The 22,944-nt window shown below is 36.4% G+C and overlaps 2 protein-coding genes across 3 annotated transcripts; one reads left to right on the forward strand and one right to left on the reverse strand.

The window, feature by feature from the left end:
- Positions 1-919: 919 nt before the first annotated feature.
- LOC112711000 (uncharacterized) lies at positions 920-2,475 on the reverse strand. Of its 2 annotated transcripts, XR_003157142.3 has the most exons (3): positions 1,731-2,471; positions 1,347-1,500; positions 920-1,155 (listed from the first exon to the last, which is right to left on the reverse strand). XR_003157142.3 is itself a non-coding variant. In XM_025763507.3 (2 exons), exons 1-2 carry the CDS (start codon positions 2,230-2,232, stop codon positions 1,412-1,414), a joined length of 591 nt encoding a protein of 196 aa, XP_025619292.1. In that variant the 5' UTR covers positions 2,233-2,475; the 3' UTR covers positions 920-1,411. The 2 variants fall into 2 exon arrangements, 1 of the variants encoding a protein (XP_025619292.1); XM_025763507.3 differs by having other exon boundaries at positions 920-1,500; positions 1,731-2,475.
- A 19,437-nt stretch (positions 2,476-21,912) lies between these two features.
- LOC112709183 (uncharacterized) lies at positions 21,913-22,392 on the forward strand. Its single transcript, XM_025761079.1, has one exon. It carries the CDS (start codon positions 21,913-21,915, stop codon positions 22,390-22,392), a length of 480 nt encoding a protein of 159 aa, XP_025616864.1.
- Positions 22,393-22,944: the final 552 nt, after the last annotated feature.

Here is a 22,944-nt window from a genome sequence, read left to right on the forward strand (position 1 = left end):
AAAATATGAAAAAAAATTTTATGCAATTATTAACCAATCATGTTAAAATCAATAAATAAATATACGTAGAAATATCAAATAAAAAATATTAAATTAGGCAATATCTATTATAAAATTTAGTTAATTATAGATATTATATATATACAATTATCAAATTATGAATGTTATGAGTATAAAATTATAAATTTGAATATAAAATTATGAATGTTATTTGTGTGATATTATAAATGTTAATAAGTTAAAGATATTTTCATAAATTTTTACTATACAACTTATAGTTTAACATACAAATCCTTATAAAATAAAAAATAAAAAATGAAATATGAAAGAAAATAATAGAATAATTGATACTTGAAAGGGACGACTGTAAATGAATAAATAATAAAAGAACAAAGATTGTAAAAAATAATAACCAATTAAATGAAAAAATAAAAACAATCTTATAAAAAAAATTATTATACCAGAATAAAAATTTAACACTTATAGAAATTGAAATGGATAATGATTTTTTTTCAATTTAACAACGTATGTTGTTTTCTTCCTGGGTACTAAAACTTAAATTAAAGGTATGACTAATAAGTTTTTGTATTTACAGGAAGTCAGTTAAATTGCAAAAATCATAAGATATGTCTTTATTAAAATTATAATATATCTTATAAATAAAACAACATATTAAAAGCTTATGAACGTTTTTCATATTAAATGTTATCATCAAGATCAATTACAATGAATAGGTAATGTATGTGGACGAGAGAAAAAAAATAAATGACACAGAATCAAATTAATAAAATAAAAAATAGAACATTTCGACAGTTTTTGACTAATTTTTTTTTTGCTACTAAATATTTTCAATAACGTTTTCTATTATAATTACCAAAACAACCATATAAGAATCACAAGGAAAAAAAAAGAAAGCAGCTACTGTAAGTGGTTTGGGTATTTAGAGAATCAAATGAGACGATAAACAATTACAATTTGCGATTTATACTTCTCGGTACCTTTTACAACCATAAGTAATTGAAAGTAAAAGTCAAGTCCTAAGCTAAAGATGGATGAAACTTATCTACTCGTAATCGGTGATGTCTTGTGGCCTTGAAATAACTTGCATTTTAATGCAAGACTCCGAAATTTTCTATATACGAATTCAATTCACACCTGTGAGAGGAAGTTTTGAGAACAAAAGTAAATGAAGAGATAAAAGGTAATTTAAGGGAAGAAAAAATTTGAAAGGGGAGAGAGGAGTGTGGTGATGATTAGATCAATATATGTTCTAATCATAGTTAGAAATGGAGCCAACAATAAAACATGGGTAGGCTCCAATAAAAAACCCAAATAGGGTGGATAACCTTATCTTCTTTCTTTACTTTTCTCTCTTTCTTCTTCTTTGTAGGTGCATCTCTAGTAATATCCCTTAATGCATAGCATCTGATTGCATTACAGCACAAGCAACAGCTTGAGCCCAATGCCTTAACTTAGTCTTGACCAATTCAGGGTCATCCCCTGCATTCAACAAACAAATACTCTCATTAAAAAAAAAAAAAAAAAAAGGTTGTGTAGCATAGGATATTCAATAACTTGGCAACAAATTTGTAGCATTGAAAACGTAGGTAAGCAAAGAAATAATGATGTATGTTCCTAAAGGCTGATTAAGGTGTACACATAATTATGTATACTAATAACTTTTCTCTTCTCTTGCCATTAACAATGCTTTTAAAATTTCTCTCTCTCACCTGGGCTACAAATCTTCCATGAGTCATCACTTTTTGGGCTATCGAATGACGAAGAACGAGCGCCGAGGGAAGAACGGCTAGTACTAGGGGTGGAAACATTACTCGGGGTGGAAGCAGGACTTGGCGACAACCTCCGATTCACGGCAAAATAGAGGTCAAGTGCAGGCAAGGTATTGCAAAGCCTTTGACCATCTTCCTCATTGAATCCAAACCCCAATTCTATACACCCTTTGAGCTCATAAAGGTCTTCATCCATGAGATCATCGCCAGAATCTTGAACAGAACTCCTCATACGCTCAAGCCGACGCTTTCTTTCCCAAGCGATGTCCCTGGGCGTCTCAACCATTGATAGCTGCTTGGAAAGGCACTTTCGGTTCTTCCGAGCCATTGGTGCCAGCAACATGTTTTGCAACTCGTCCTCTGAATCCAACGGCGATGATGTAGACGAAGACGAAGATGACACCGAGCCATGTTGTCCCTGCCCTTGGTTGCTAGTAGCCATGCACAAGGAACAAAAGACCTTAATTATTACCTTTCTTGAAGGTCAAGAAAAGAAAATGTGCTTGAACCACAAATATGGTTCAACAATATATCCTAAGGTGTTTGGTGGCAACGACAGCGGCAGTAATGGTGGCTAAGGCAGCAAAGGGCCTGCACACCCCTCCCTGCCTTGCATGCGCCACCGCGTATGGTGTTTGGAATCGAAATTGATTAAGCAATCAAGGAAGATCATTTCAAGAAATGATGCCAAATAGTGTAGTCTATTAATGGTATGTTTAGATTTTTGGTCTGTGATATTCCACCGTCCATTTGCAACCGCAAGTTGCAACAATTTAGGGGCAAGGTGAGTAATAATTAGTAGGATATTGTTTTGTATGTTATGCTTGGTCGAAGGGTTGTACCAACATTCAGGTAAAATATGTCATAAACCATTATATTGTTATGGCTTAAAATAATTATATAACATTGATGAGTTTGAAAAACTCCAAATTAATTTTTGTGATAAACAAATATTATTAAAATATTTAATTACAAAATTATTAATTCAATGTTATTTGATTATATGTTAATTAATAATTTTATAATGCATGAATTGAATTGGGCCGAAAATAAAATAAAATGCTGCAGCCCATGTGTGAATTTGCTTTCCAATTCAGCATTGATTCAAAAATATTCAATGATATATGGATGAATTATTGTGATGGTTAATTGGGCTAGATTAATATTGTTACTACAAGCCCAAAGAAAGCTTCCTATGTTTGATCCAAATCCATCAGGAAAGCAATTGTTACTAGTTGGGCCAAGAATAATCCTTATTGCAACCAAGTCCAAAATTATTGAATGCTTCCATGCATTACCCGAATCCATGAAGCTTCCAACGGATTCCAACTCACTTTTTGAAGGATTTGAAATTTAATTAAACTAGCATGGGGAACATGAGAGAGAAGGTGTGACTGACATGATGGTGATCATAATGATACACGCCACTCTAAGCTAGGGAAGTGGGACTTTAATTTCATTTTTTTTATTACCCATTAGTTTGAGTTCAAACTTCTCTCTCCTCTCTCTTACCTTTCCTTCTCTCTTCGGTTATTACACAGGAAACAATGGCTTCCATGAAAGCAAAAGGGAGCTACCGAAGCAAGGGAAGAACAAGCTACAAGTCCATCACCATGATGGCAAGAAAACAAAAAGTATGTTGTGGCTGAGATTATCACCTAATCTGGTAAGATTTGGTGAGGTAATCTCGGATCCTTCATACTCAAAAAAAAAGGAAGGATGAAGATTCGGCCAAGAGGTGAGATTCTTGAAGCATGGCTTGTCTTTGATTCTGCTCAACCACCACAGGGAGTAGCTAGAGTGGCGAAGTGATGGTTGAAGGTAGAGATTGAAGCAGATGAAGTCATAATCATCATGAAGCATCAAGGGCCAGAAATCCATCTTGGAGAGGAAGCCAAGAATGGAGAGCTCGGATTGATGAAGGTTGATGATCAAGAAAGGACTTGAGGTAATTGCATGTTGGGTTTTGCATGGTTATCTCTTCTCTCTCTATGTGGCCGAACCGGTTCTGTTTCTTGAAGGAGGAAGAAGTCGGTTTGGGTGTTGGCTTCAAGTGTGGAGGCTTCTCTCTTCTTTAAAAAGGAAGAACAGCCACTGTTTGGAGCAAGGAGTAAGGTTTGAGAGTGCAAAGCACAGAGTTCTCAGAGCTACCTAAGCTAGCAGTTCTTCTTCTCCTTCAATGTTTTCTGTTTAGTATTTTTCTGTTTAATTTTGTCATGTCTTGAGTCTCATGGAAAAAGGCAAACAGTGAGGTTTGTAAGAAAAAGCCATAGAGCGGAAAAAGGCAGAGAGTGCAAAATTAAAAGAAAAAGCCATAGATGTCTTAGAGTTCCTTTGTACATCTGTGTTGTGTTTCATGATTCTGTGGGAATCCCCTTGTAAGTTGGGTTAGCACTTTACAACTTGTAATCTGGATGATTATAGTGAAATTCCATCATTGTTGTGATGGAGACTGGATGTAGGCTGCACTGCACTTAGCAGCTGAACCAGGATATATCTGGGTGTAATCTTCTCTCTTTCTTCCTACTTCAGTTCTGTTTTTACTGTTCAGATGAAGAATAAAAAATGTCTCGTATCAAGTGACGAGACAAAATGAAAATGTCTCGTGGCTAGGGACGAGATAAAACAGAAAAGTCTCTTCTAAGTCCAGCAAGTGTTAGCAAGCAAAAAGGGGCTAAGATTCAACCCCCCTTCTCTTAGCCACTGAAACCATCAATTGGTATCAGAGCTTGGTCTCAAAGAGATCAAGCTTTGCAGCTTGGAGTAAAGATCCTCATGGCAGAAAACAGTGGCGCAAGTGTGTTGTCCTACAATCTGACTGAAGGTCAATCAAGCAACAGACCTCCCCTTTTCAATGGGAAAAATTATACCTATTGGAAGGAGAGGATGAAGATATTTGTACAAGCCGTGGATTACAGACTTTGGAAGATCATTTTGGAAGGCCCTAAATTTCCAACTACCACAAATGCTCAAGGAGTAATCTCTCTGAAACCAGAAGCAAACTGGACCGAGGAAGATAGGAAGACCGTGGAGTTAAATGCCAAGGCAACCAATCTACTCAACTGTGCCATCAGCTTTGAGGAGTACCGACGAGTATCACGATGCACAACGGCAAAGGAAATCTGGGACAAGTTGCAAATCGCTCATGAAGGAACTACCATTGTAAAGAAAACTCGGACAGACATGTTAAATAGGGAATATGAGATGTTTGCAATGAAGGAAGGAGAGTCCATTGATGAACTGTTCGAACGGTTCAATATCATCACTGTTGGCTTAGATGCTCTTGGAATCACACATTCAGAATCTGTGCTAGTGAGAAGAGTGTTGAGATGTCTCACAAAAGAGTGGGAAACAAAAGCTTTAATTATTTCTGAGAGTAGTAACTTAGATTCCATGACACTTGATGATTTGAGAGGAAATCTACTTGCTTTTGAAAACTCCTATTTGAAAAAAGATTCAAAAAAGAAAGGAATTGCTTTTTCTTCTATGACTAACCCTCTGGATGATGAATCCAGTGATAACTCTTCTGAAAATGAGTTTGTGTTGTTTGCAAAAAAATTCAGGAAAATGGTGAAGCTCAAAGGCAAAGGCAGCGGCTCAAGGAAGATGAAGAAAGACCTTAGCAAAGTAACTTGTTACAATTGCAAGGAAATAGGTCATTTCAAATCTGATTGTCCCAAGTTAAAAAGGGAAGAAAAGCCAAAAAGGGAAAAGAAAAAGGGACTGATGGCGTCATGGGAAGATTTGGAGAATGACTCAGATGATGATGATGAAGAATCTGAGACTAAGTCACAGCCTTGTCTCATGGCAAATGAGGTAGAGCAGGTATCCTTTCAAAACTCTAACACTGAAGACCTTCATCTCATGATAGATCACCTTTCTGAAAAAATAAGATGTTTTCTAACTGAGAATCAAGATCTTGAACAACAAAATTTCATTCTTAAAGCTGAAAATGATTTCCTCAAAGAAAAACTAAGAGAGGCCGAAACTGCTTGTGATCTTGTGGAAGAAAATAAGCAGTTAAAAGCCCAAGTTAGAAGCTGTGAAAGTAACCATTCTGTTCTTGCATATGTGAACTGTTTTAAGCAAAATGAAGAGTTGCTCAAAGAGGTTAAAAGACTTAAAGATGACTTAGCCAAGTTCACCCAAAATTCTGAAAATTTGAACCAAATCTTGGCTAGTCAAAAACCTCTTTATGATAAAGCTGGGTTGGGATTTTATAAATCTGAAAAATCACATGTTGAAAATATTGCTTCAACTTCAAATGATGTAAAATATCAAGACCCAACTCACTTTAACAAAACTGCAACTCCAAGATTTTGTAAACTATGCAACCGAAGTGGTCATTTTCCAGTTCAATGTTTCTTTGGTGAAAGAATGATTGGTGACAAAGTTTACAAAGTTGTTTTTGATTACAATGATTTGAGACATAAGAGATGGTTTAACGTGAAAGGATCCAAGAAAATTTGGATACCTAAGGTCACTTGAGTTGATTTTGCAGGTATGCCTAACATCCAAGAAGAAAGAAAATATGTGGTACATGGATAGTGGATGCTCTAGGCATATGACCGGGAAGACAACCTTCTTCATAAAGCTTGATGAATATGATGGAGGATTTGTCACATTCGGTGATGATGCAAAAGGAAAAATAGTGGCTGTTGGGAAAGTGGGTAAAAATTTTTCATCTTGTATAAATGATGTCCTTCTTGTACATGGCTTGAAACATAACTTGCTTAGTGTTAGTCAATTGTGTGATTTGGGCTTTGAAGTTATTTTTAAGAAACTTGTTTGCTTAGTAGTTTGTGAGAAAACTGGGGATATTCTATTTGAAGCTAAAAGATGTAATAATGTGTATGGATTAACTCTTGAGGATTTAAAGGAACAAAATGTAACATGCTTCGCCTCACTTGAATCTGAAAAATGGCTTTGGCATAGAAAGTTGGGTCATGCTAGCATGTACCAAATTTCTAAGCTAGTCAAAAGAAATTTGGTTAGAGGAATTCCGAACATCAAGTTTGATAAAGATCTTACTTGTGATGCGTGCCAATTGGGCAAACAAGTAAAATCCTCTTTTAAATCAAAAGATGGAATTTCAACCAAAAGGCCATTAGAAATGTTACATATTGATCTTTTTGGTCCTACTAGAACTCAAAGTTTAGGAGGTAAACACTATGGTCTAGTGGTGGTAGATGATTACACTAGATTTGGTTGGGTACTTTTCCTTGCTCATAAGAATGATGCATTTTATGCTTTCTCCACCCTTTGTAAGAAAATTCAAAATGAAAAGGATTTGAAAATTGCCCATTTGAGAAGTGATCACGGAAGAGAATTTGAAAATCAAGACTTTGAAAAATTCTGTGATGACTTAGGGATTTCTCATAATTTTTCATGTCCTAGAACCCCCCAACAAAATGGGGTGGTTGAAAGAAGGAATCGAAGCCTTCAAGAAATGACTAGGGCCATGCTATGTGAGAATGAAATCCCCAAATTCTTATGGGCTGAAGCTGTGAACACAGCATGTTATATTTTGAATAGAACAATCATTAGAAAAGGGTTAAAGAAAACTCCTTATGAGCTATGGAAGGGAACCCCTCCAAATCTTAAATACTTTCATGTTTTTGGATGCAAATGCTTTGTTCTTAACAATAAGGTAAACCTTGGTAAATTTGATCCAAAATCATATGAAGGAATGTTTGTTGGATATTCCACCACAAGCAAGGCCTATAGAGTTTATCTCAAAGAATATAGAACCATAGAGGAATCCATACATGTTACCTTTTGTGATTCTAACTTAATTCCCAGTACTGTAAAGGAAAATGAATCAGATTGTGAAGAAGATGGAACAAATAAAGAAAATCCCAAATCTGTGCAAAATGAAGAATCTGTCAGCCCAGTTTTGTCTCGTCAGATCGAAGGAGAAACTTCCATTTTGTCTCCTGAGCAGGCACGAGCAACTGAAACAGAGAGACCACCAGAAGATCATCAAAGCTCAACATCAGTCCGAAAGCCTAGAGAATGGAAATCCATGAGGGGTTATCCTCATGACTTCATCATTGGTGATCCCTCTCAAGGAATAACAACAAGATCATCCACCAAAAGGCAAGCCGAACCTAGCAACTTTGCTCTCTTGTCACAAATGGAGCCCAACAATGTCAAACAAGCTCTTGAAGATCCATCTTGGGTCAAGGCCATGCAAGAGGAGCTTGCTCAATTTGACAAGAATGAGGTTTGGACATTAGTACCTCATCTGGATGGTAAGAAGGTAACGGGTACTAAATGGGTATTTAAAAATAAACTTGGAGAGGATGGACAAGTTGTTCGTAATAAGGCTAGATTAGTGGCTCAAGGTTACGATCAAGAAGAGGGAATTGATTTTGATGAGTCTTTTGCTCCGGTAGCTAGAATGGAAGCAATTAGGTTGCTTCTTGCCTATGCTGCCCATAAGGGTTTCAAAATGTTTCAAATGGATGTTAAGTGTGCTTTCCTTAATGGCTTTATTGATAGAGAAGTGTATGTGGCTCAACCCCCCGGTTTTGAACATAAAGATTTTCCTAATCATGTTTTTAAACTATCAAAGGCTCTTTATGGCCTTAGACAAGCTCCTAGAGCTTGGTATGAAAGGCTTAGTGCCTTCCTATTAGAAAATCATTTTCAAAGGGGAACCACCGACACTACTTTGTTCATTAAAGTTTCTAATGATGACATTCTTCTTGTTCAAGTTTATGTGGATGATATTGTGTTTGGATCGGCCAATGAGTCCTTGTGTGAAGAGTTTGGAAAACTCAGACTAGTGAGTTTGAAATGAGTTTAATGGGAGAGCTAACTTTCTTTCTTGGTCTCCAAATTAAACAAACTCCTAGTGGTACTTTTATTCACCAAGGCAAGTATGCAAAAGAATTAATAAAGAAATTTGGCTTAGAAAATTCCAAACCAATGGGAACTCCAATGCATCCTAACACTAAACTTGAAAAGGATGATGATGGCCTAGATGTGGATGAGACACGGTATAGAGGAATGATTGGCTCATTAATGTATCTTACATCCTCTAGACCGGATATTGTTCAAAGTGTGGGTGTATGTTCAAGATTTCAATCTCACCCAAAAGAATCCCATTTAACGGCTGTTAAGCGCATCATTAGGTATATTAAGGAAACATGTGATTATGGCTTGTGGTATCCAAAATCTGATGATTTTTGTGCAGTAGGGTTTTGTGATGCAGATTATGCGGGAGATCGAGTGGATAGAAGAAGCACCTCGGGCATGTGTTGCTTCCTTGGAAGCTCACTCAACATGTGGTCAAGCAAGAAACAAGCCACAGTGGCTCTATCCACAGCTGAAGCTGAATATATATCCGCATCTGCTTGTTGTTCACAATTAATTTGGTTAAAAACTCAATTGGAAGATTACAAATTAAAAATCAATAGCATACCCTTATTTTGTGATAACATGAGTGCAATAAATATTTCCAAAAATCCTGTTCTGCACTCAAGAACAAAGCACATTAAAATTAAATATTATTTTATTAGAGAACATGTGCAAAAGGATACTATTGATATTCAATTTGTAAAATCTGAAGAACAACTTGCTGATATTTTTACAAAACCCCTCTGTGAAGATAGATTCTGTTTGTTAAGGAAAAGCTTGGGAATGATTGATTTAAATCAAGTTGAAAAACTGTGAGTATCTGACTCTGTTCAATTTTATCTCGCAGAAATGGACGAGATAAAAATAAGTGCATGATAGGAGAGCTATGCTTAAGGGACACTGCGCAGAAACAAATTTCAATGGGCCCACAAAATCCCTTTGATCCATCTCTGACCACTTTGTTAATTATTCTTTTTTTGAAAACCAAATCTCAAAGATATCCTTTCATATCTAGTTGAAAGAGGTATAATGTCAAATCAAATCCTTCCCTTTTCAACTAATCCCTTGATTTAAGGAACCCTCCTTTCAAATTTCTTGGGAAACCGCTTTGGTTAATAACCGTGCATAATGACTATTAACCACCCCCATCATCTCTCTCCAATCAACATTTATTACTTCCTTAACCTCCCTCCACTCTCCACCTTCGGCCAACCTTTCTTCTTCCACCCCCATTATCTCTCTCCCCATAATGAAAAAGAAAACTGCATCAAGAAAAAGTGAAAGAATCCATCTCTCTCAAAAACCGTTCACTCCACAAACACACACTCATATTCACATTCACTCAACATCCTCTTCCTCTCCTTCTCAATCTGTCAAACCAACACCCACTATGAGAAAGAAGATTGCTCACAAGAGTTCTGGCCGTGGCAAAAACAAGGAGCCCAGTGTTGAAGAAGAGTCGTCTCAAACCTCACCCGTTCCTTCTCCACCGCCGCGATCACCCAAGAAGGCAACACCACACACATCAGGAAGAAGTTCTCAGAAGCCCAGAGGTTTTGTGTTGCATGAAACCAGGGAACCGGCAAATCTTGAGTCACTGGAATTCAAGAACAAGTTTCACAAGCCACATTCTCACTAGGATCCATCCAGATTCCTGACATGTGCATTTTATGAATTCCATCAAGAAGTTCTGGAAAAGAGGCATATATGTCCCTCCTACTTGGTGAATCTTGATCAACTGTCAGCCAAAGGAATTATTTTGCAACCCTTGTTTGATAACATCAAATGGTCTCCACTGCTACACACTCACAAAATGGTATATCCAAAATTGGTTAGGCAATTTTATGCGAATCTCAGACTGATTGATGGTACTCTTCACTCTTATGTGAAACGTGTGCATATGGCTCTGAACACTGAAACCATCAGTGCTGCCCTTGGTTACACGGACGAGGGACCGAGGGTATACATGAGTGACAAATGGGATGATCATGTTGGGATTACTTATAAGCAGGTTCTCTCTCAAATCTGTGCAAACATGTCTGGATTAGATGGCACTGTTCCTACTCACAAAGCTCTTGGACCAACCAACTCATTGCTGCATCGCATCACTACCCACATTTTAACTCCACAAAGTGGTTCTCACAATAGGGTAACTGTATCTGATTCCTTAATAATTTTTGCCCTTGTTACTTCTTCTCCTATTTCATTTGCTTATCTCATGATCAGACATATGTGGGACTGTGTAAGAAGTACCAAAAAGGCTAACTTACCTTATGGAATGTTTCTCACGTGTATTTTTGAGTACTATAAGGTAGATTTAACAAATGAGACTGTGGAGAACAAAATTTCTATGATTAAAGGCGGTGGTGCTGTAAAAGGAACAAAGAGTAAGAAATCAATGCCAATGGACAGTGACCTCGAAAGCCAGTTTGAATCCTCCAAAGCAACCGAGTCAACAAGGGAAATCCTCACCAAATTCTCTAACATGTCTACACTCATGATTCAATTCCATAGGGCTTCTCGAAAGCTAGCCTATGAAAATGAACGTGCTTGGGGGAGATGTAGAGAGCGAGTTGATATGATGCTGGAGAACTTGGAAAAGGATCTGGGCGCTGGCAGTGAAGAAGATGTTGCAGATTCTAATTATAATTTGTCTGATGATTAATGACTGTTTTCCTTTTATTTGATATTGGCTCTATTAGGCTCAATCTATTTTTTGTATGAGCATGACTTGAAACTCCCTGCTCTGTGATACTTTGACACACTCTTGTTACTTTTGTTATGAATATTTTGTGGTATTATTCATATTTTGTGCAGGTGCCCCTTGATGACAAAAGGGGGAGGAAAACCAGTCTCCAAAATTGAAATTTGGAACTAATGAAACAGGGGGAGGATAATGAAAACAGGGGATGAAATTTTCAATTGATGAAAATTCATGATCACCCTTGTTTAAAGAATGCATTTGGCATTTGGTTTATAATGATGTTTGATTTATTGAATGCCTGATTGTTGATTTATCTTGATGAACATGTTTTTATTTGAAATACTCTTATTCATCTTGGTAAATATTGATCAGAAAACATATTTTTGGTAGTTCCTTTAAACTGTGATATCTAACAACTGCCATGTTTTTTGTTCATATGAGATTCAAAAATATTTTCCTTACTTGAATGAAATAGCTCTGATACCTTGACTGGAAAATAATTGAATTTTTTTTAACAACACTGTTTGAGCTTAGTTGATGTGTTTGTTTGAGCAGTAAATCAGTTTTGATATCAAATGAGTTTTGATTATCAATTAAAACTGCTCATAAATCAAGCATTTAGCATTATGAATAAGTATGCTAAATAACATTGTTATTTTGAAGCTTGATTAAAATGTTACAGGTTTATGCTTCCCTTGGTAAAATAGCATATATTAAGGGGGAGCCATATAACAATTCGGAAAGGGAGAAATTCAATCCTCAAAGGGAGTACTCGTACTCAATCTTTAAATTTCTTTCCATTTCAATTTTAATAATGTTTGTCATCAAGGGGGAGATTGATGAGTTTGAAAAACTCCAAATTAATTTTTGTGATGAACAAACATTATTAAAATATTTAATTCAATGTTATTTGATTATATGTTAATTAATAATTTTATAATGCAGGAATTGAATTGGGCCGAAAATAAAATAAAATGCTGCAGCCCAAGTGTGAATTTGCTTTCCAATTCAGCATTGATTCAAAAATATTCAATGATATATGGCTGAATTATTGTGATGGTTAACTGGGCTAGATTAATATTGTTACTACAAGCCCAAAGAAAGCTTCCTATGTTTGATCCAAATCCATCAGGAAAGCAATTGTTACTAGTTGGGCCAAGAATAATCCTTATTGCAACCAAGCCCAAAATTATTGAATGCTTCCATGCATTACCCGAATCCATGAAGCTTCCAACGGATTCCAACTCACTTTTTGAAGGATTTGAAATTTAATTAAACTAGCATGGGGAACATGAGAGAGAAGGTGTGATTGACATGATGGTGATCATAATGATACACGCCACTCTAAGCTAGGGAAGTGGGACTTTAATTTCATTTTTTTTATTACCCATTAGTTTGAGTTCAAACTTCTCTCTCCTCTCTCTTACCTTTCCTTCTCTCTTCGGTTATTACACAGGAAACAATGGCTTCCATGAAAGCAAAAGGGAGCTACCGAAGCAAGGGAAGAACAAGCTACAAGTCCATCACCATGATGGCAAGAAAACAAAAAGTATGCTGTGGCTGAGATTATCACCTAATCTGGTAAGATTTGGTGAGGTAATCTCGGATCCTTCATACTCAAAAAAAAAGGAAGGATGAAGATTCGGCCAAGAGGTGAGATTCTTGAAGCATGGCTTGTCTTTGATTCTGCTCAACCACCACAGGGAGTAGCTAGAGTGGCGAAGTGATGGTTGAAGGCAGAGATTGAAGCAGATGAAGTCATCATCATCATGAAGCATCAAGGGCCAGAAATCCATCTTGGAGAGGAAGCCAAGAATGGAGAGCTCAGATTGATGAAGGTTGATGATCAAGAAAGGACTTGAGGTAATTGCATGTTGGGTTTTGCATGGTTATCTCTTCTCTCTCTATGTGGCCGAACCGGTTCTGTTTCTTGAAGGAGGAAGAAGTCGGTTTGGGTGTTGGCTTCAAGTGTGGAGGCTTCTCTCTTCTTTAAAAAGGAAGAACAGCCACTGTTTGGAGCAAGGAGTAAGGTTTGAGAGTGCAAAGCACAGAGTTCTCAGAGCTACCTAAGCTAGCAGTTCTTCTTCTCCTTCAATGTTTTCTGTTTAGTATTTTTCTGTTTAATTTTGTCATGTCTTGAGTCTCATGGAAAAAGACAAACAGTGAGGTTTGTAAGAAAAAGCCATAGAGCGAAAAAAGGCAGAGAGTGCAAAATTAAAAGAAAAAGCCATAGATGTCTTAGAGTTCCTTTGTACATCTGTGTTGTGTTTCATGATTCTGTGGGAATCCCCTTGTAAGTTGGGTTAGCACTTTACAACTTGTAATCTGGATGATTATAGTGAAATTCCATCATTGTTGTGATGGAGACTGGATGTAGGCTGCACTGCACTTAGCAGCTGAACCAGGATATATCTGGGTGTAATCTTCTCTCTTTCTTCCTACTTCAATTATGTTTTTACTGTTCAGATGAAGAATAAAAAATGTCTCGTATCAAGTGACGAGACAAAATGAAAATGTCTCGTGGCTAGGGACGAGATAAAACAGAAAAGTCTCTTCTAAGTCCAGCAAGTGTTAGCAAGCAAAAAGGGGCTAAGATTCAACCCCCCTTCTCTTAGCCACTGAAACCATCAAACATAACTCTAAAAAGAAAAAACTAAAAATACTATAGGACTATCAAATTTTTTTGTTTTTAGTCATTCGTTAATTATTAATGTTTAAAAATATGGAATCAAGTATGTTGTTAGATTACTATATTAAAAGAATTAGATTAAAGGAATTGAGTTGATGATTAAGTGATTACTAAAAATAATAAATTCTAATAAGTTTTTAATATTTTTCGTTCAATTAAATTAGTCTAGTGGCTTAATAATTGATAACCGAAAATTTTAGTCGAAGCAAAACGAGGAGAAAGAGAAGCATAAAAAAGAAAAAAAATAATTGAACTTGATTATAAAAGTAACTTATTCGCTTAGTATTTTTTCTTTGTTATATATCTTTCTGGAAGCAAGTAGTGTTGTTATTTTGTTGGTAAGTGTAAATGTATTGCCACTATGAAATAGTTTCATTAAAGCACAGTCTGTGACTAATATGCGCAACAACAATCGCAAATCGTTCTCACAACCATTATCTCCCTTACTAAAACAAAGAAAAGATTCATACTAGCTATTGATCGAAAAATATTTTCGATAAGAGTAAGTTGAATCGAAGTTTCTCGAGAAGACATGCGTGAGTATGAAATTGGAGGTAATCGGCGTTGTTTTGAGTTTTGATTGTTTTATTGACTGAGTGAGTTAAATCGATTCGAGGAATTGAGTAAGTCCTTCAAAAAGTTGGTCGAATAGCTATGGAAGTGGGAAAGTTAGTGGCTTTCATCACGCGAGAAAAATATCGAGAATATCTACAATTACGCACCAGGAACAGTTACCAAGAGGGATTGTATTTAAAATTAGTAATTTTTATTTAATTGTAATTAATGGTGATTTAATTGACCGTTATGTAAGATAGCCTATAAATACTAGGAAATGTTAGGGAATAAGGGTTGAAACTTTTACTCAGAAAAAACACTCTAGCACTCTCACATCCCAGGAAATACTTGAGTTTGCATTCGAGTTCCATTTTCTGTAGGGTTCCTTCCACCTTCTTCTTTCTTTCAATTTATTTTTCTGTAAATTTAACATTTCAATTAATCTCACTCACTAAGTGTTCTTTACTTTCTCTGTTTAATTTTTCTTTCTGCAATTTATCATTGATGCTAAGATTCCTTTAATTTAATTAAAGGCATTTTTATTGTTTTCTTTTAATTCTGATGCAAATCTTTTCATTCACCATGTGTTTAGTTTTCGAAAACTTTAATTTCTAAGTTTTATTTATCAATTTATGAATTTTCTTTATCTTTATTTTAACATTTGTCTAATTGAAGACGCTTTAATGCACTTCTAGAAAACTGGTACTCGCACAGAGGAGTAGGTTTCGCTCCCAGACCACTAGATATCGAACCACCATCGATTTGCTAAAAATCGACAAAACAAATTGACACGCCCGGTGGGACAGTTTTTAAATCGAAGTGTGTCAAATAAATATTTTTCCAGTAAATTTTTTTTAGTGTATGCGATTACGAAGTGGGAAGATCATTCACATGGCTGATGAATTATCAAATGTGAATGGTGGTTCATCCACCAATGATAGCATACCAATATCTATGCAACAAGCTGATGTATTTTCACGTTCGGAAGGTGCAATTGGAACCGAAAGTATAGTCGTTACAACTATTCAAACTGGGAATGTTGGACGTAATACTCGTTCACGTGGTCCTGTGCCACCATATCAACCTCCATTAACTGCTGGTTGTCCCCTTTATGGTCTTCCTCCTGGTTATACCCTACCGGTGGGTGGTTTTATGCCGCCTGTCCGTTTTGGGAATGTAAATAGAGTGAATAATGTTCAAAACCCACAATAACACTCCGAATATTCTCGTGATTATCATGTGGGCTCCACTTCGAATGCTACGAATTCGATGGTAATATATCGACAACAAGTGGAGGAAAGTCACCATGACTTTGTCAATTTATTGACTCAGCAAATGACTACAATTCTGAATCCCATGATGGCTGATCATGAATCGAGATTCGAGCGTCTTGCTAGACAAGTCGAGAGGATTGCTCGAATCGTTGATTATGATGAAGGTGAGAGGCATAACGCCCGGGGAAATAACGAGGTGATGGAAAATATTTTTCAAAATAAAAATGATATTCCAAATCGAGAAAATCCTCACGTGGTTCTCCGAGGTCAAAATGCTAATGATGTTGTAGCCGGATTGCGTGGTGAACACTATCAGGTCACTAGAATTGTAGAAGAGGTCTTAAATCGGGTTGGGCTTAATGTTGATTTTATGAATCAACCACATTTTGTGTCTGCTTTTTCCCAAGTGGTTCAAATGGCTGAAGTTTCAAGAGGGGGAAAAAATCTGAAAATAACCACAAAATTTGCTGGAGAAGTTGGAGAATCAACTACTGAACATGTTGTTCGTTATTTGGTCAAGATCGAAAATCTAGCTAATGATAAAAATTTGAAAATGAAATTTTTTCCTTCGTCATTGATGAATAATGCATTTACTTGGTTTTTGAATCTTAGACCAAATTCAATCACAACATGGAATCAGTTAGAAACTTCTTTTCACGCTCAGTTTTATCGAGGAGAAATTGTAACGTAGCAGTTATTGATCTAGTGGCTTTAAAATGTGAAGATGGTGAGACCATCCATGATTATTTAATATATTTCAAAAATGCTAGAAGTAGATGCTATGTGACATTACCTGAAAGTGAGATAGTGAAAATAGCAACCATGGGGTTGGGATTCTATATGCACAGGAAATTGCTTAATGTGCATATTCCTGAGCTGGCTCATTTGGCTGAAAAGGTTCGGTAGACTGAGCTTATGAAAAAGGAGAAAGAAAAATATAGAAATGAGCAGAGGTCAAAGAGTAAACCGTTTACTCGAAAAGAAAAGGTTGCTTATGTAACTATGGAATCCTCGGAGGAAGAAGTCGTTTTCGAAACAGAAGTCAATTTGGCTAAACTTAAGAAAGGTCATCCATATGTGTGTTCTTTGTTAAAGAAGCTTTCTAGCAATGAAAAGTCGAATGATTCAAAACTAAAAAGTGGAAAGAAGTATAGTTTTGATATTTCAAAATCTGATAAGATTTTTTATGTGTTGCTTAAAGATAAACAATTAGTTTTGCCTGAGGGTAGAACTTTGCTTTCCGTAAAAGATTTAAAAGGAAAGCCTTACTGTAAATTTCATCAAGCAACAAGTCATTCGACTAACAGTTGTGTCCGTTTCAGGGATTTGATTCAAGAAGCAATCATGGAAGGACGATTGAAATTTGATGATGGCAAGAAGGAAATGAAGGTTGATGTAGATCCCTTCGAAGTTGATGCCAGTTGTGTCGAACCTTGCTTAGGGTTGAACATGGTTGGCATGTCTTATGACTTTGACGTGGCTTTAGATGATTTTGAGTCACAAGTACGGTCTGTGTACCCCAGGACAGGAGATGGCTTACTGGACTTTTTTGTTCAGCAAAAGATCAAAGATCGGGACGTATCTCTGTGTCCTTGGTGTAATGCTGTCTTTGATGCTGAGGCAGCGGCAATCTTTGAAAAGGAAAGGATGAAGAAGAAATTGGCTTATAGGGAAGAGCAAGCATGCCAGAGACAGTCAATTTGACGTATGGAGGGTTCTATTTCAAAGATCCCTCAGCATGATATGACTGCACGTTTGAGTCAATCTCAGTGGGGGCATCGAGCACCATCTCAAAATCAATATGCTTTCTATCGAGGACGAGCCAGGGGTTACCCAAGAGGAAGAGGTGGAAGAAGGAGTTTCAATCAAAGTAAGAAACTTCAAATAGAGACAGGTAAGGAAGCAAGCAAGGGGGCAACGCCCTCTGTGCATTCTCAAATTGTCTTTCCTTCTGACAGAGAGACTTATCCTAAAGAGATTCGATCACCTATAAAGATGGAGAAGGGCAAAACAGTTGCTCAGTCCTCTGGAGTCGACAAAAATAAGGATGTTGACATTGATGAGGAATATTTTGATGAAGGGGATGATGACATGGTGGGAACGATCTCGATCATTCCAACTGAATATCTTGGAGAATGTGAAAGTAATCCAGATGAGGATTATGATTAGGAAGATGAAGGAGCTTACTCCTTCATTCGCATTGAAGATGAGCCAGGATATTTTTCTCGGCCTTCTGAGAGGTAAATGTCTCATTTACGCCCTCTTCATATCATCGCCATACTGAATGGATTTAAAATAAACAAGGTGTTGATTGATGGTGGGGCAGCGATTAGTCTTTTGCCTGAAAGGATGTTGGGAAAAGTAGGAAAGCATCCTGATGATCTGGTTCCCACAAACATCGCTACGACTGACTTTAGTGGGACTTCTACGCCAGCAAAAGGACTGGTCACTTTGACTATAAAAGTGGGATCATCAGAAAGGCACTCTGTGTTTGTAGTGGTGCCATTAAAAGCCAGTTATAATGCCTTGTTGGGTAGAGATTGGATCCATGGTGTAGATGCAGTACCTTCTACAGTGTATGAGAGCGTGCTTCTATGGACTAAGGAGGGCAAACCTGAAATTGTCAAAGCAGATTCGAGTTTATACATCGAACAAATGCATGTCAATTTTAGGATATATAACCGTAAATTAAAGCCTTTAAATGTTGATCGATCTCTGAATCCTTACAATTGTGAAGGGTGTTATCTGACTTCCGAAGGCCTTTCGGTGAAGTTGCGTTACCCTTACTTGGGTTTTGAGCCAACTGGTTAGGACTGTCTTTCATGAAGACTTCACAGACTGCACTATGGACCAGGTGGAGGAAGTTTCCAACTACCTGGTAACTTTGCGTAACTATTTAAGTAATTTTTAGTTCTTAGAAAATAAAGATGATTCTTCTGATAAAGTTGAATAAGATAGGGTTAGTACATTTACTAATTGTAATGTGTTTGATTCGACGCTTCCAGTTGAATTTAGTTAAGATTTCTCTTTTCTTTGTAATGAAACTAATTATGCGAGTCGGACAGCTAATTTAATAGCAGAGGCTCATTGTGTAGAAAATAAAAGTAGTGATGTTTTAATCAAAGATCAAGTTTCTTCTGTTTCCAATGATTCTATTGATTTTACTTTTGATTGTATATATGATTTAGAACCTTTGGGGTTTGAGAAATATTCAGTCAAAGATGATGATTATTATAAAGGGTTTGAATCTCAAGATCCCTTAGAGAAAATTAATTTGGGAACTTCTGATGATGTTCGAAATACATATATTTGTAAAAATCTTATTGATCCTTTTTGAACTGAGCTCTTCAATCTTTTACATGAGTTTAAAGATTGTTTTGCGTGGGATTATCATGAGATGCTTGGGATCGATCGTTCACTAGTGGAACATCGATTAGCATTGAAACCCAATGCTCGGCCTATGAAACAAACTCCAATACGTTTTGCTCCTGAAATCAATGTTAAAATTAAAGAGGAAATAGAGCGATTGATCAAAGCAAAATTTATTCGAACTGCACGTTATGTGAACTGGGTTTCGAATATTGTCCCTGTTATGAAGAAGAATGGGAAATTAAGAGTGTGCATCGATTTTTGGGATTTAAATAATGCTACTCCGAAAGATGAATATTTTATGCCTATTGCAGATATGTTAATTGATTTAGTAGTAGGAAATGAAGTTCTCAGTTTTATGGACGATTATTCTAGATATAACCAGATTTTCATTGCAGAAGATGACGTGGCTAAAAATGCCTTCCGATGTCCTGGGGCATTAGGTACATATGAATGGGTAGTTATGCCTTTTGGTTTAAAGAATGCCGGAGCAACATATCAGCGGGCAATGAATGCTATTTTCCATGAGTTTATTGGGAAATTTATGGAAGTATATATTGATGATGTCATGGTTAAATCGATATCAGTAAGTCAGCACATTGATCATTTAAGGAAGGCATTCCTTACTATGAGGAAGAAAGGGCTGAAAATGAATCCTTTGAAATGTGCTTTTGGGGTATCGGCTAGAAATTTCTTAGGTTTTGTTGTTCATAAAAAAGGGATAGCTATCGATAAAAATAAAGCGGATGCAATATTAGCATTGTCTGCACCCAAATCAAAGAAAAAAGTACAATCATTTTTGGGTAAAGTAAATTATCTTCAAAGGTTCATTTTGAATCTTTCGGATCGAAATAGAGTGTTTGCACCTTTAGTAAAATTAAAAAATGATTCATATTTCGAATGGAACGCAAACCATCAATCGGCATTTGATTCGATTAAGACTTATTTGTCTCAAGCCTCGATTATGGCAAATGTTCGACCCTTTGAACCTTTGATATTATATATTGCAGTAACTGGAAATACTATAGGATGTATGTTAGCCCAAGATGATGAAAATGGGAATGAACGAGCAGTTTACTATCTTAGTTGAGTGTTAACTGACATTGAAACGAGGTATTCCCCGATTAAGAAATTGTGCTTATCTTTATATCATGCTTGTATGAAATTAAAATGTTATATGGTGGCTAAATCAGTGAAAGTTATAGCACAAACCGATCTCGTGAAATATATATTGAGTTTCCCCATGTTAAGAGGACGTTTGGGGAAATGGATGTTGGCGTTAACAGAATTTGATTTACAGTATGTTCCAGCCAGGGCTGTAAAAGGACAGGTCATTGCAGACTTTCTTGTAGATAATTCGAAAGATCTGAATGACCAGGGGGCAAATGTAGTTGATGTGGAAATCAACTATTGGAAATTATATTTTGATGGATCTAAGCATAAAGATGGTGCAGGGATTGGAATCCTCATTATTTCACCAGAGGGTATTCCATTGGAATTTTTGTTCGAGTTAAAGTATCCTTGTTCTAATAATGTGGCCGAATATGAGGCTCTGATTTTGGGTCTTGAAATTTTAATCGACAAAGGAACTTTAGAGGTTCAGATTTTAGGGGATTCACAATTAGTTTTAAAGCAGTTGTCGAAAGAATATAAGTGTAATAATGAGAAGTTACAGAAATATTTAGTAACTTCTTGGGAGTTATTAACGTCTTTTCAGATGGTTTCTTTGGTGCATATCCTAGAATCCATAATGAAATTGCTAACAAGTTAGCCCAAATTGCTTCGAGATATCGAGTTAGTCCAGAGACTCTGAAAAAATTATATGGTATCCATCAAATTTTAGTGCCAGCAAATGAAAGAGAAATTTTGTGTGTGGATGAATGGGAGGATTCTGATTGGAGAAAACCTATTGCTCATTATTTGAGAAATCCTAGTATTACATTCGATAGAAAAGTAAAGTTACAAGCAGTAAACTTTGTCTTAATGGCCGATGAGTTGTACAAAAAAGGGATCGATGGAAGTTTATCAAGATGCTTAAGTCGAAAAGATCAAAATTTTTCTTTGGGTGAGTTCATAATGGAATATGTGATGCTCATCAAGCAGGAAAGAAAATGAGATCGGTGTTATATCGCAAGCATGTATATTGGCCATCTATGATAAAAGATTGTATCGATTATGCAAAGGCATGTCAAGAATGTCAGAAACATGGCTCGATACAGCAGATTCCAGCGGCTGAATTACATTTGATAATAAAGCCATGGCCATTTAGGGGTTGGACTTTGGATTTAATTGGGCTAATTCACCCTTTTTCATCAAAACAGCACAAATTTATTTTAGTAGCTATTGATTATTTCACAAAATGGGTTGAAGCAGTTCCAATCCCCTAATAGAAGTTGGCCTAAGTGAAATAATAGACTTTGTCGAGGAACATATTATCCATCGATTTGGTATTCCTCAGACGTTAAGTACTGACCAAGGGACCATACTTACTTGTCAGAGAGTTAAGAATTTTGCAGCCTCGAGGAGTATTAATATGGTTACTTCAACTCCCTATTATGCACAGACTAATGGGCAAGTAGAGGCAGCAAATAAGATATTGATAGGCTTGATTAAAAAGCATATCGGGAATAAGCCTCGAACATGACATGAGACTTTAAGTCAAGTATTATGGGCTTATCGAATTCACCAAGAGGTTTGACAGGAACTTCACCTTATAAATTGGTCTATGGCCATGATACAGTATTACCCTTGAAAATTAATTTGAATACTTTAAGAGTATCGAAACAGAATGAGTTGCCAGTCGATGATTATTGGAATGCAATGTTTAATGAGTTAAACGAGTTAGATTCAGAGCGAATCCTAACACTTGATAATGTAATTCGACAAAAAGAAAGTGTTGCTCGAAGTTATAATCATCGAATTAAGGAAAAGTCTTTCAGGAAAGGCGAGTTAGTTTTAAAAGTCATTTTACCGATGGAAAAGAAATCAAGATTTCTAGGTAAATGGTCCCATAGTTGGGAAGGTCCTTTTCAAGTAACAGGGATATATTCGGAAAATGCCTATCTGATTAAAGATATCGAGTCAAGAAAAGTGATTAATTCGATTAATGGGAAATACTTGAAACTTTTCTATTGTTGGAAAATTTAGAAGCGTTCAACATATGTTAAAGTTCAGAAAAGATGGAAGTTACTACAAAATAAAATTAGAAAGGAGTTTAAGATGCCAATAGTTTTGCCAAATCGGAGCGCAGCTTTGTCCTTTTGTTTTCCAGAATTGAAAGAATTCCAATCTGCTTGAACTTGTCAGCTTGGATTTTCTCAAGTTGCTTTTCATATTCTCTCCACTCGGTGTCGATTGAGACAAGTTTCTGAATAAGGAGATGATGCTCTTGTTGGGCTGCAGCCAGAGGTTTGGCTACGGTGACTCAATTTTGGCGTATGGTGGCAAGTTGTTCTTGAATTTGAGCTAACTCTGCCTCGAGTCTTACTTCTTCTTGATCATGAAAAGCTTGAATACAAATAGAATGGGAGATCCTCAGATCAAACTCCTCACAAGAGACTTGGATTGGTTGAGCAATTGCAAGACAATTTTCTATTTTAGATTTGGCTGTAACTTCTTCAGTTTCAGTTTCTTGGAGTTGAAACTGAGATGCAACGCTCTCATTGAGAAGTTGTTTAAATTCTTGGATTGAGGCAGAAT

This window comes from Arachis hypogaea, chromosome 9 (genome assembly GCF_003086295.3).
Source record: "Arachis hypogaea cultivar Tifrunner chromosome 9, arahy.Tifrunner.gnm2.J5K5, whole genome shotgun sequence".
NCBI classification, from domain to species: Eukaryota; Viridiplantae; Streptophyta; class Magnoliopsida; order Fabales; family Fabaceae; genus Arachis; species Arachis hypogaea.